This window comes from Lepisosteus platostomus, chromosome 14, assembly GCF_059453375.1.
Source record: "Lepisosteus platostomus isolate fLepPlt1 chromosome 14, fLepPlt1.hap1, whole genome shotgun sequence".
In the NCBI taxonomy this organism is placed as follows: Eukaryota; Metazoa; Chordata; class Actinopteri; order Semionotiformes; family Lepisosteidae; genus Lepisosteus; species Lepisosteus platostomus.
In genome coordinates this window covers 32,935,260-32,950,447 of record NC_142624.1, presented here as the reverse complement: position 1 = coordinate 32,950,447, position 15,188 = coordinate 32,935,260, and the positions used below count along the sequence as shown (strand labels likewise).

General features: G+C 37.3%; 1 protein-coding gene across 1 annotated transcript in view; it reads right to left on the bottom strand.

The window, feature by feature from the left end:
- Positions 1 to 14,513, bottom strand: part of LOC148649288 (uncharacterized) — an 80,722-nt gene extending 66,209 nt beyond the window's left edge. Inside the window, exons 1-5 of the mRNA XM_088605757.1 lie at positions 14,328 to 14,513; positions 14,020 to 14,041; positions 11,488 to 11,559; positions 9,886 to 10,016; positions 9,492 to 9,594 (exon numbers count right to left, since the gene is read on the bottom strand). Coding sequence (XP_088461883.1) covers positions 9,492 to 9,594; positions 9,886 to 10,016; positions 11,488 to 11,559; positions 14,020 to 14,041; positions 14,328 to 14,389 — 390 coding nt within the window. The 5' untranslated portion in view covers positions 14,390 to 14,513. The remainder of the gene's footprint in view (positions 1 to 9,491; positions 9,595 to 9,885; positions 10,017 to 11,487; positions 11,560 to 14,019; positions 14,042 to 14,327) is intronic.
- Positions 14,514 to 15,188: the final 675 nt, after the last annotated feature.

Here is a 15,188-nt window from a genome sequence, read left to right as displayed (position 1 = left end):
GTATTACAAGAATTCACCATGTGTGAATCTATGCACATGTTCGAAATGTGCTGAAATAGGAATAATGTATTCTCAGCAGTGAAGTACATATACCCTTCAGCAAGGAAACTACATAGCAAAGAAAGTAATTAAAAGTCATGTCTAATTTAAATACATGCCTATTCTCTAAAATATCTATGCAATCCTGAAAGGCTAAAAAATGCTCCTTCCAAGGGTTTTGATGCCATATTACCTGAGGGAAACTCACACAGCAAGTAAGAATTAGGCTTCTCTTTGACTTTAAAAAAGCAAAGGAGGAGAAAATTACATGGAGAGAGAAGTGACTAGATGTTTCACGTTTTATTTTAAACTAAAAAATAATTAGGAGACTGTGGCTCTGTGTGCCTCTTTGTGGATCTTATTATAAGCCCAGCTGTACAACTGTTATGGAGAAACAGGACAAGTCCTTTTTATCTGGGAGGGGTATTAGATCACACTTTCTCTACAGTTAATCCACTAATAATGTGTCAGTTGCCATTAAAAGTCCAAGGCAATAATTTTTCAAATTCCACATTTTAACAAATACATTATGAATTAACTACATGGGAATAAATATTATATTTCAGTATAAATACTTCACAAATTGAACAGTTACATTGAACAGTCAGTCCCCATCCCCCTTTTATCAATAACAGTTAAATATATTTCAGGTTCTAAAAATGTGATTTATTAAACACAGCCAACTTATCTTGGAAGATAAATACATGTGTTGTGGCAGCCAGAGCAGGTATGCACTGCACACTGCACAAAGCTATGTACTCTGGAATGATGTCTGCCTAGCCAAGACAGTCATTTACGTGCCAAACCACAGTCCAAACAAAACAACCAGTGTGGAAAGACTAATGTATTTCTAACTCTCCACAGCACCTCAGTCTCCGCAGTTAGTCCACTAAAAACAACTTGTCAGTTGCCATTAAAAGCCCAAGACATTTTTTTAGCTGATTTGCATATGCATATACAAGAAAGGAAAAAAAATGTGACCCTTGCTCCAAATGCAAAACTTTATTTTTAATAACGAAAGATCATAAAATTCTGATGCTTCGGGCAAAACATCCAAGCTTCAGTAGAGCTATAATGTGTTTAGTCTTACAACACAGGTTTGTTTCAGACATTAAAAAAACATAATTATAACCAGCAACAAGAACCTGAATATTCATTGCAGAAGGCTTATCGGCAAGGTCTAGTACATTGATTCAATAAATCCCCTACTCATGCCACTGAATTGAGGAAATAGTAGTTCAATAATTAGGAAGGGCACAGTAAGTGAAATGGGAGGTGCGACTGCGAAGAAATCTTTGCACTGATGGCGATGTCTATCAAATGCTTTAACAAAAGTCTTTAACAGAAGAGTGGAATGTTGAAGAGACTGTAAGGGAAAGACAGGAGGAAAGGTAAAAAGAAAGGGAACCAGACTAGATGGAAAAAGATACACTGGCTCTGACAATGTTGTTGCCAAACTATTGAGTTCTCACTCAGGGCTCAATTAACTGCCAAAATTGATCAGAGGAATCAGCAGCTAAACAACATCTGAAGCTAGAACAACGTAGTGAGAAAACAGTTTCTTGGTCACCTGGTACTACAGGGCGAATCAGCTGAATTAAGCAATAGAGTCTTGGGAGTTATTAAGTAATAGCACTGAAACGAATAATCTGACGTGTCATTTTCAAATAATCTAGGATCATTTAAGAAGCATCTAGAACTGCTCTGTGGATCAGCTGCCTGCTAACAATTAAAGGGACGACCGACTTGACAGTCTTTCCTTCGTTACCTCTAATTTCCTCTGAACAACAGGAGAACACAAATTACACTCTGGCGAGTTAAGAAAAGAAAGAATGCCACAAAGCTCTGCAAGTGTGTCAGTTCTAGTGAAGGAGTAGAGCATAATGATTTACACACACCCCTCAGAGGAATCCATAATAAGGGACTCCTAACAGAACTTTTTATTCCAACTGTCCTTATAACTATTTTCCTTAAGTGAACCCATTTGTTTCCAAGCTATGAGGCATTCCCCAAGCTGTTATCCGTTACTGACTGCTGAAAACAACAGAGTTGGGAAGGGGTAGTGTAAATTAGGGAGACCATGTCAGTAGGCAATTGGTCATTCACTAGTGCAGGGTGCCTTATTACTAAAAGATTTACCATTTTCCCCACTTAGGGTTAAGTCATCAGAAGCAATTTTCCAAATATATGGCAAACAAATTCCAAACAATGCTACCTGTCCGACAGTATTGCTCATTTAAAAAGCTCAGGGGAAATCAAACGTACACAGGTAATTCTTCAAATACATTGTGGAACCACTGCTCCACAATCTCCACAACTTTCTCCTAGTTTTATCAATGCAAAAAGTGTGAATATCTGATGTAGGCACAAGCACAGACAGGACAACTTCTAAATCTTTTTTCTCAGGTAGAATTTTTTGTTTCAATTCTCCAGGCCAACTCTTTTCCAAAACGTATGCTACACTAAACTAAAAATGGTTTCCTTTTATAAAAAACATTTTGTCTTCTGCCAGACTTCCACCTTTTAACTTAATTAATTACTTTTAGAAAAGCATTACAAAGTGCACAATTTCATCCTAGAGCAATCACATTTGCATGTCATATATAAATGAGTACCAACGCTACCTGTCACAAGATCAAGACTTCACAGGCTTGCTATTGGGACATTTAAGTTTAAGCAGTGGTGCAGTGGCAGAGTGGTCAGCATTGTTGCCTCACAGCGCTGGAGCCCTGGCTTCAACTCCCCTGTCTGTGAGGAGTTTGTATGTTCTCCCTGTGTTTGCATGCAATTCCTCTGGGTGCTCCGGTTTACTCTCCCAGTCCAATGCCATACAGGTAGGTTAATTGGCTTCTGGGAAAAATTGGCTCTGGTGTGAGGGCGTGTGTTTGTTTGCTAGTACCCTAGGGTGTATTATCCTGCCTTGCACTCGTAGCCTGCCAAGTTAGGCTTGCGCTTCCCTGCGATCCTGTACTGGATAAAGTTGTTAGAAAATGAATGGATGGACAAATTCGTTAAATGTTCAGATCAACTGGTCACACCCATGGCAAATGCAGTCACTGTCTTTCAGAAATGCAAGACAAACGGTGGTCTTAGAACACAATCTGAGGATAAAAGCAATTGGTTGCGAAAACCACTTCTAAATTGTGCAACAAGTTTGTATTAAATATGGCGGCACGTATATTAGAATATTAGAATTCTACCATGTATTTTAATATAGTGATTGCACAGAAAGTAAGTATATACTGTACAGTATGTAAATTCTGAAAAAAAGTGCTTTGTTTTTTTTAAATAATTGATTGCATTCAAGTATTAAACCCCTTGAGTTTTGATTTACAAAGCTACAGTTAGTCATAGTCATGCACAGAAACTCACATTCCTAAAAAGGAAGATCTGCAAACAGCCTTTACAAGTTACAAAATGATTCTTCTGTTGATACTTATTAGTGTTTTGGTGTACTTTCTAGAGCACTCATGTTTTAGATTTTAACAACATACCTATTACTCATATGCTGCATTAAATTTCCACAGAAAAAAATAACTTAATAGTTCACACTAAGGAGCAAGCAAAGAAACCAATTGAGCTAATGAAGAAATGGATATGCTCCCAATGTTGAGATTGAAAAACGCATGTGCACAAAATGAATTTCAAACCAAAGATCTAGAATAACAACATTAATAGATAATTGTTTATGTAATGAAAAAGGTCTATTTGCTTTAGAGGTACTGTAACTGTACATCTGTGACATTAACCAACTCTACAGTTCTGATTACAAAGCCAGTCCTGCCACAGGAACATGATGAGAGAGAACAAGAGGGATTAATGAGATGTCAATAGTTTGGCTGTTAAGCACCATCTTAGAGCTTTCTATCATGGAGAATTGTTTTTCTCATTTCTGAAAGAAATGCAGGAAAAACTGCAAAAAGAGCAAAGAGGCTTGGTTGTGCTCATCCATATTGTCTCATTGTATAATCAATGAGAGCTCCCTGGCCATTATTAAAGGCACTTGTTTCATCAGGGGGGCAATGCACATCCTCTGCTGAAGATCATTCTTCTTCAGCAGAATTAACTTCTGCAGACTACTCTGTCAAGGATGCCAGACTTTATGCTTCTTAGCTGCAGCGTTATAAATGTTAATGTTCCTTATAGCTACACTGTGTAAAATTAAAAGTAAAATTACTGTCGAAAGCAATCTGCAAAATTATAACTCAGCAAGACTGAGTCTACCATGCTGGTACTGACACATTTGCTTGAATTAACCCTTCCTCTCTACTATTGTATGTCAGCATTCAACTAAACCCAGTTGCAACAGCCACTACCCTCTATTTCATTCTGCTGTCTGTATTCTCTTTCTGGTCCTAGCTACTTTAGAGCAATGGGAATGTGGTTTGTGGCTTTCATTATATTTTGCCAATATTTCGTCTGTATTTAAATTAAAATTAGATGGGGAATTAGGCAAAGATGGGCTTGCTTAATTTTTTTAACTCAAAGGCAACTAACATCGACTCCTTTTCTTAAGCAAGCAGATCATTAGGAAGTAAAGGTATCAAAGTGTGAAATGTCTGTAAAAATGGGTAGTTTTTATAACATCAAATAACATCAACCTGGATTTGCAACTGTTGTCTTCTTGAGGTCTCTAGACCAAGCTCTCAGTTAAAGGCTGCACATTGAGCCAGGATCTATGGAGAAATATGGCACATTGAAAGCTGAGTACAAGAGAACAAATATTTTATTACAAAAAGAATGAGCAAAATAAATATTCCAGAAATCACTTACATTTAAATCATTGGGTAATACAGAATACATATAAACTTATTTAAATGAACTGTAACTTGACTGAATAATTGTATTAAAACTGCTGTACAGTACTTTATTTAAAAAGGTTATACTTGTTAAGAAAGGAAGATAAGCTGCCTGCCAATTATTTTTTAAGGCCAGTGAACTTTTGTTGCCAGAGAACTCAATGAATTTCTAAGCAGGTATGTTTTACACCATCTTATTATGATACTTTTAAAAGTCCTTAAATTAGACAGGGAAAGTCTGGGACACTGTGTTGATGCAATTCAAGTTCTTCCAGCTTCGCAGAGCTGAGGGAATGGAAACAAACCTAGTGTATAAGCAGAGACAATGGAAAACAGTCGGAGTGTGACTCAAAACAACAGTTGCCACTTCCATCTGTCACAGGGAAAGAGAAAAAATTGGTCTGAAATTTGTTAGCATGAAGCTCCCAGTGCTGCTGGGGCCTGTGATTGACAGTAAAACTATCCACCCATCTATGTTCTAAACCACTTTATCCAGTACAGTTGCTGGGAAATTAACAGTGGTCAATGGAGAGTGCTTGATAACCCACATGCATGTCAATGTTCAACATGTGGTAGAGAGCTGGCAAAGCGAATCAAAGGTAGTTCATCCGAGAAACAAAATGCTATACATGCTCCAGACTTTCCAAGAATGCTGCCCACTTCATTTGTCAAATCCAAAGAATTAGCAGACAATTTCCACGATGAAGCAGAAAAGACAAAAAGAACAAACCATAGAACACGCATTGTTTATCATGTCTTTGGTTTAGTTCCAGCCTGGATCACCTTCTGATCTGGAGTTTGCACATTTGCCCTTATGGGCAGTTTCCACCTAGTCCAAAGACATATTGGCAATGTTAACTGGTGTCTCTGAACCTGCGCCTCATGACTGCATGTGTGTGCATGCGCTGGGATGGACCAGCAACCCATTCAGGGTGCGTCCTGCCCTGCGCTCTGGTCTGCCAAGTTAGGCTCCACCTTATACAGAGCCTGGACTGTACTAAGAAGGGACTGAATGCAGGATGTTTCCATGCACCATTGTTTTTAGTAGTGTATTTAGTTGTGCCTGGGCTTGTATATGTGTAGGGATTGAGTGTGCATCGACAGCAAAGCCCTAAACCCCATCTAATCTTCCAACAGAGGAAAACACAGAATGTACTGCATATTCGGGAAGCTGCCGTTTTGAACACCCCTCCCTGACTAATGCTATCTTTCAGAACAACTGTAAACAGCCCCAGACCATGAAAGTGCTCATAACTCAAAAGGAGTATTATGGCCTATTTCACTTTCTGCTTGACTGAGCGCCACAATCAAAGTCATATATTTCTCCAGGATCTCTTTCTTTGCCGGTTGCTGGCTGTGCTAAAAAACAAATTACTATCACTATAAATATTAATATGTCAAGTCCCAATGCCCAGGTCAGCGTTTTTAAATTGTCTACCCCCAACAATGCAACAGCACAGTGTGGGTGACCTATTAACTAATGGCATGTAGCCTGAAGAAGATACCCTGGACACCCTCTGCTGACTGTTCCCAGGGGATGCTGAAGCCAAGAAACCATTACATGTGATGGCCACAGGTTTCATGCAAACCTTCTTGTCTGAGGGCAGCCAGCTGCATGGCAAAAGTGATTCTAAGGGGGGAAAACTGGAAATTTACTGTTGCAGATATTTCCTGATGAGGTCATTGCTTTTGTAGCGGACTGTTTCATTGTTTCATTTTGGCTTTTTATTGAACGTGTAATGTTGCCCTACGACACATATAAGCATATAAGAAAGGTTACAAAGGAGTGGAGGCCATTCGACCCATCTAGCCTGTTTGGCTGGTAGTAGTTATAGATCCCAGGATCACTTCTAGTTTGAGAGAAACCAGAGAATCTCCTTCAACAACATAACTGGATAATTTTTCCTTTTTTTTACACATGGCCAGGTCTTGGCAGAATGTGTTGCTAGAATTATAGGCAACGTCTCAGTCAATGATACTTTCTCCCCAGATCTTATGCAACGAGACCTCTTCTCTCCAGGAACACTCTGCAAATCTCAGTTTGTGTTTTCAGATTCATGCTCTGACTAACAATGTAAAGTTGCACTGTCAAATACACAAGAGCCAACAAAATAATAAATGCATCACATACAATGTAGGTGTTTGTAAACGGTTTACATCGATGCTTGTAATAAATGCAAAGCTTCTTTTATATTTGCAAATTTAAGGTACAAGCACAGAGTATTCAAAACAGGTACACAGAATCACCGTCATAGATTTTATAACCTAATACACATCCATATTCTCTTCTCCTATAAACTCCTAAGATATTACACAATTCAGAAATCCAGTCTGGATTTAATCTTGAATCTATCTCTATCTCAATCTCAATCTAGTCTTAATAATACTCATAGAGCTAACGGCTTCAGAAGCTTGAAGGCACATAAGCAGGTCAACATCTAAGCCAAACAGTTAATCTACAGATTGTTTAAACTTTAAACCAACGATGCTTCAAACTAAACCACCAACCTGTCAAAGTGCATATAACTACAAGCCAGCAGGCCTTGAACAAAGGTCATTAGATGAGAAATGTCTGTGCTTTAACAAACCCCTCTCTGTACCACAGCTGCCTGTGGAAAAAGCTCACGATTGTTATTTGCCACTTTGACGCCACACTTGATTTTATTTACAAGTAATTGTTTTAATGCCACATTTTAATTCAATTGATTATCGTCTCCTACCCATAACGGAGTGCCATATGTTAAAAGGCAATAAAGCGTCTGGCATGACTGCATTGCAGCCGACCTTGAAAAAGGCACTCAAGTAGAAACCAATGTGCTGCTTGTGTTAAATTATGGAAAAGACAACTATTATTGGAGCTACATTGACACTGGTAATGTCTTCTAAAGTGTACAAAAATTCTGCCAAATGTGGAAGCTTATAAGAGTACGGAGGAGAGAGGCCACATCCTGGTGTCACCAAAATATCTGCATGAGAAACCTGACCTTGTACAGCTTTCTCTGCAAACACTTTCAGAAAAAGAAAAATAGATAAAATGACTGCAACTTTAAATACAGCATCTAAAAAGGGTTTAGCTGTACTGTATTATGAAGAACTAAAGTCAGAAAGGAGAGTGGGATGAAATCATGGCCCAGCAGTGACCCAAAGGAAGTTCATGAGCATGACAGACATATATATATATAACTCGGAAATATATTCTCCTACTTCATTGTCAGCCCTGACCGAGGTCAATTTGAGTCCCAATCATATCTGTGAGCCTTATTTATTTCTCCATCGGCAGCAGCAACCAACTATTTATTGATTTTTTTTTTCTCATTCTTCCTCATGGCAATAAAACAGTTTTTTTTTTGTTTTACATCAGACACATAGCAAAAAGGCTGTGGTATTCTGTACAGTTAGCAGAAAACAGCCTCTTTCATCCACTCACTTTTAATTTAGCATCACCTACTAACAAGTCTACCAAAGTCCAGCTCTTGCACAAGCCGGTGCACAATCCTTTTGATTTGCAGATCAGCATATCTTACTTTGGGTGTAAGTGTTGCAGATTTCTTCATATAACTGGAAACTACCAATCGGAAGCTCAAACTGATAAGACAATCAGAATGTTTGCGAATTAGAGGAGACCATCATGCACATTTGGTTGCTGGTAAATTATCTTTAGATATTATCCAGTGTTTCTTAAGATTCCCAAGGTGTTTGGCTTCAGAAACATGGATTGTCAGCTTTTGCCAATCGTAGTTCAGGTGGGTAGCTGCGTCAGCATGCGTGGGCTGCAAAGGAACAAGTAACAGGTTTATTCCATGCTGAAAAGAGAAGAAAGGAAACGCAACATTTCGGCTGTGGAGCCTTCTTCAGGTGTCGGGTGTCACACACGAAGAAAGCTCCACAGCCGAAACATTGTGTTTTCTTTCTTCTCTTTTCCGCATGGAATAAACCTGTTACTTGCTCTTATGTCAATCTTATGATGTGTTGTGCTCTGTCCATATAATTTGTATTTACAGTAGCAATGCTTAATCATTATAAAATATCTAAGTATATTATACAATATAAGTATACATTAACTAACCCATGGGGGAAAGAATAAACTAATATTTTTTATTTATATTTGTTTCAGTGTTTTTTTTTAATAAACATTTCAGTTATTATGTACAGTACAAATAATGTTAGAAGTTTGTCTCCTGACACCAATTTTCTAATGAAATCCGCAACACTCAGTGCAAGAGAGCACAATTATAATGCACATATATGATCTGAAAAGACTTTAATAAAGGTTTATTTGGGCTACATTTCTCCTTGATCTTTCGGGAAGATCTCATTATCTTCTATAGAACTCACACCTCTAGAGACTCTGAGCTTGTCTCACCCCATAGAAGTGAAGGTGGTCCAATTCAGTCCCGTTTCACTTTGTTAAATGTTTTCTATTTGTTTTATTTTTATTACAACTGTATATATATTATAATATATATATTAAAATATTATGTATTTATATAATATATTATATATATTGTAGAGAATTCTGAATACCACTGCCACATATTCAACCATTTCTTTATATTCATGTTGTGCTTCTTAAAAGCGTAGGATTCATTGCTCTGTGCTATATGTCTATTAGTTTCATTACTGGTGCTGTGTTTGAAAAGTTAAGTTTCTTACCTTGAATGCTCTCAGCAACGTCCACTGGCTCAGCTTCATACCTTTTTGATCCAAGCTCTCGTAAACCGAGAAAGCCAATTTTGCCTCTTTAATCTCCGTAAAGCTGGAAAGCAACAAAAATAAATTTATAAGGTACAGGTACATGCTTTAAACCTAAACACGAGACGGGAATATGAGCTTTAATTTCTTGTTGTGACAGAGAGAATTAATTAAATTTAAGTTTAATTAAAATTATGTTTATGCAATAAAATGACCTGGGATTTGCTATTTTCTTCTCCACAACTCTAAATACAGGGGTTAACATTTTCTGTGCTGTTCTTATTAAGAGAGAGAAAGGTACTGGAGGTGTTTTCTCGTTTAAGTTGTGACATCTGAGTTATAAAGTCCAGCTCACCTAAGACTCTTGCAATCCAGCAGATTGATGCACTTCTTGAGTGTTTTCACATTGTGGATCCCACTTTTCATATTATAGGAGAAATTCAGAGCAGCAGTGAAACAGTCCTGATCTATTAGTCTCTGCAGGTCCTGCACAGAGCCAACAGACTACTAAACAGTCCATTCTGTTAGATTCATAGTGTGTTTCATCATCAAAACCCCAGGTCACTCAAAAGCAGTAAAAAATAATAAAAACACTGTTCAACAATCTAGCACTGTTATAGATTCCCTTTAATTAGCTATAGAAAATCTGCTGCTGTATTCTGACATACAGGATTTAAATCTTCCATGCCCACTTAAATTTAAAATTTTGAAATTCAATTTAACAAATATTAAATTTTTAAATGTATTTAAAATTTTTCATTTTGAACCAATTTTATTTTAAAGCTCTGGTCGAGCAAACGCTAAATCAATAACATCACCAGTGATAACAATAATAATTCTCCAGCTGTGTTTTTAACATGTGAAGAACTGTGGCACCTGGTTGTTGCCACAAAATAAAAGATGTAAATTTTGAATGTTTCAAGAGAATATATTTATACACCTTGTGGGAATGAATACTGATATGTTCTGCCTTTTTCACACTGTGAAGAATCAGGAATGCTGCTGGCTATTCTAATGTCTACTTTTGTTTTTGTATGTGCTGTAAAAGTTAGAAACTAAGGACAGCAGTTTGTTTCTATTTAGAAACAAACTAATGCAACTGTTTCAATGGTCAAAGTTAGCTATGTGGCACTGATGAGCCCCAGCAAGCATGTACTGTAACAGCTGTCTTCAGCTGCTAGCTTTTACTATATAGACAGTATATTTATCCAAAAGGCACTACAAGTCAGTACTGAGAAAATCCATAAGCTAATTAATACTCATTCCCAAATCTGACACCAACGGCTTGGAGTGCATAACATATTGTGTTTATACTGTATATTGTACCTACAATAATTGCCTAAATTATATAGAAAAAGAGGGCAACAAAAATTACATTACCTTGTAATGTAACAGCAAAGCAGACATACAAAAGCTAGCATGATCACGATAGGCATTTATGTAAGTAACCCGCTCTTTTGTTTTTTTAACTAAGGGGACAGAGATACAAAACAAATACAACATAGAAAATCACACAAATTTTCCATCCCAAAAATTACAATAACAAAAAACATCAAAATCAAGCCATTTGTATTCGTGATAGTTGATTGTCTGCACCTTGTGCAGTATTGAACCAGTAGCAAGCATGTCCCCAAGGGGCTTCTCAATGATGGTACATTTATCTAGTAAGTCTAATAATTAATGTTTCTTTTCTATCTTCCACATATTTCACTTGGAAAAGAAAGGACTGGGGTTTGGAAATAGATGCAATCTTGATGCTAATCATTTTCATGGTACCCAACTGGCAGTAGAACAGGCCTCTCTCCGTGCTAACATCATACTTGATTGAATATAAGGACAACGGGACACAGGTTTAGTGCAAACCAACCACAAGGGGCTTTAGGAATCCCAAACAACCCTAAACCAGCTGCGACCAGAAGCCTACACCCGGTGTGAAAAGCAATCAGTCCCAAATTACCTGGGAGCGGAGGCCCAGCTCTCCCTTAACCAGCTCTGATGGCAGACAATCAATGAGGAGACAGCTAGGGAACTGGGCACAAAGAACAAACACATAGACACACAAAAAAGAGGATTCAAAAAGCAGTATTAAGGTGAGTACTGTCAGGAGGGACCATCTTTGAAAACTTCTGTGCGAGAGTCGTGTGCTTTTTCAGTAGTAAACTGGATGGTTAGGGTAATAGTTCATAGAAAGTTGCGAGGCGCGAGGCTCCAAATTAAGTGGAAAGGCAATTGCATTGTTTCTTAACATACTGGGTTTATTCAAATAAAAAATCAACTTCTCTCAATGTGTGTGACCTTGAGAAGTTATGTACTTTTTACCAAACCAGATATGCTCCATATTCAGCAGGAATTTTAGGTAGAACTCTATGTGGCACATCCTGCATGAGTTAATAAGACCAAAGCAGTTTAGTATTTCAGTACTTAATAAAGCTTCAAAAAGATGCAAGAGTGAACTTATGTAATGACCCTGCCATAAACACATTTTGCAACGTATCATTAAACATGTCCAAAAAAAGCAAGCAGAATTCTCCTACCAACTTGAAATTGATTATTCTCTGTGTACTTCTGTAGGATAACAGAAAAAGACCATTTTGTGAAGGAGAATGTTTTTCAGATTTTGAAAAGTCTAAAGATAATGTGCAACTGGACAACCACATGAGATCTTTTGCAATCTGAATATGAGTACAGATTTCTATCATGCCTAATTGCCATTCCTAAGCTAAACAAGGGAACTGATAAGACTAGAGCAGGTTTTTGTTATGCTAATTATAAAACGTATCATTTTAAGCACATTTTCTCCCTTTGAAACATGCAAATGTTACAAAGAAAAACTGCCAAATGTATTTACTTTAATGACAGATTCCTTTTCATGTTAATGCTAATTAAAATGAAAAAGCAATTTAAAAATGCAGTAATTCTGGTGGAAAACAGTAAGTGATTTCTGTAATAGCATCAAGTAAATGGATGAAGGATTTCATGTCCAAAACAAAGAAAGGTAATTAGTACATATCTTTAAAAACGGTTCCATCAAAACCCATTCAACGTCACAGGAAGAATACAAATGCGTAAATAGTTGGACAGCTGTTTATGATCTCCAAAGATTATGTTGTTTTCAGTGTACAGTATGACTTCACAGAGGAATGAGAGAGAGCAGAGGAAATAAAAAATATGGAATAGATTCTCAAAAACAATACACTTTAGAGAAATTGGGCTACTGTAAACTAAAAACTAAGCTTTGAAAGTTGTGAAGTGACACAAGGGCTTTGATCGTTCTACTCACAATTATATAATAATAATGACAATAAAACTTTATTTTGTATGCTGTCTTCAAATGAAACTTCTCAAAGCACTTAGTATGTGAATATCATGAATACCACAAATCATAAAAATGTAAGAAAATCACTAACCCAGGATATAACAGATGGTGACAAAACAGTCTGTCTGAAAAACTGTACGAGAAACCATGTCATGAAGATAAGCAGAAGGATCTTAAAATACGCATGACACTTGACAGGAAGCCAGTGCATGGACTCCAAGACAGAGGTAAGTGACCTACTGTAGTCAGGATTCTAGCTGCCAAATTCCTAATAGACAGTAACATATTTGAAGTTTTGCTGACTCCTGCAGGTAGGGTATTATAATCATCCATCCATTTTCTAAACCTATGTACAGTATGCAGTGCAGGAGCCAGAGCCTTTCCTGGCTCATAGATTTGAGTATCATCTGCATTGAAATTGTGCTTTATACCATGAAATCTTAGTATTTGACCATGGTGAATAACAGAGAGCCCAATACTGAGCCCTTTGGAACACCAGATGCAAGCCATCCAATTTCAGAACTAAAACCAGCAACAGAAAAAAAATGTTGATGTTCAGTAAGATTCAATTTTAAAAGCCATTTAATGGTAGTACCAGAGATGCCAAGCAAAGCTGTGTAAGTATGGATAATGTCCTGATTTTCAGTGAGTTTATAAATACCGTACCATTCTCAATTAAATGTTTCAAGAATGATTTCTAGGTTTAGGAGATCCAAGGTATTCAAAGGGTAGATCTACTGGTGTGGATCTGCCTCACTGTACTCCAGCAATCCAGTCATATAGGGTAGGCCTGTAGATTTACAATTCAGCTAGAATTCACTTAAGTGATACTGCCTTCTTGTTGCTGGGTATTTGCAGTAGGCCTTGTGCACAAATTAGATTCTTTTAACATAGTTACCCTTTCCATGGCTTAAAAGTAAAATTACCTGGAACCATAAGGGTAAGGGTTTAAAACCTGAAAACAGACTATACAGTATATGAAAGCGAGATTATAGATGAGTGCTATCCTGTTAATACTGTTTTGTAATGCTGTATTACAGAACGGTTAATGTTTATATTGAGGCTAATGTGTTTACAGATAAAACCTATAATACTACAAGTTAAAATACTAGTTCTAAACTGTTTTGCGTTACATGCAAGTTGTATCACATGGCGTTTTTAGTGAATACTTACCCCAAGAGCGGCTGATAACATCCTGGGTGAAAAAAGCGAAAACATTTTATTAATTTTAAATGCGAATATATTGTAACATATACTGTAGCAAGATTTATTGTTTATGTAATTCTGACATTTTAAAATATAAACTGATTTATAATGAAATTAATTACGCACTGAAGGACGTGCTTTTAAATGTATAGTTTAAGTAAATTACAAGATCCCGTAACTGAATTTTAAAATACTTGGCTGCCTCAAAATGCGCATCACCCACAGAGCAAACTACTGTATATCTCAAAGATTATTCGAAACACTACCGCCCTCACCTCAGTTCAAACCAACCGTAAAACCTGGATGTGTTTGGATATTTTAAGCAAGTAGCAGACATTTCCAAATATTTTAACAAAAGGAACACATACAGTAAATGCTTAGTAAAAGCGGTTTCTTCCTTTCTACTGCTAACCTGTGTGCACTAGACACTAGTAACCATGTTTACAGCAGGTAGTGATACACATTGTTGCTGTTCAACACCTGGGTCCTAGCGCCCGAAATATTAGTGCAGCTTAACACTACTGTCAAAGAGAAACTATGTACATGTACTGTATGTTCCTTTTTAACTTATTCTTCTCATGCAATACAGAGTAGAGGCATGTGTAAAATGGGCGTTACATACATTTCTAACGACAGGATTCACGCTCAATTTTAATTTTAATTGTTTTGCTTGAAAACGTTTAAACTTTTCAACTTTTAGCATAGGACCCCAAAGTTTTGCGCAATTAGCACGGCTCTTGCGCAAATGGCAAACGCCAGAATTTGATCACGGGCAATTCGGCTACGGAGATACTGTAAGAAGCGACTCTCCATAGACCGTGAAGTGGAAAAGCTCGTCTACGGCAAAAGAGCACATGTCCAGCTCTCGGACAATATGCAAAACTATTCAAATTTCAAGTAGGTGACCTCACTTTCTCTAGCACGCTAGCTGCCTCTGGGGCTGTGTTTACATACAGTACTGTAGGGAAGCGACGATTACAGTTCTAGATTTGTAAATGGAAGGTTGTGGGTTGTCAGGTGAAACGGCTGTTATATCCTTGAGCAGCATGTATTGTAGTTCCAGTGAAAAAGCCAGCTACTGGATGGCAAAAAGTGCAGTTTTAAGTCACTCTGAACAAAAAGTGTAAGTTGAATGT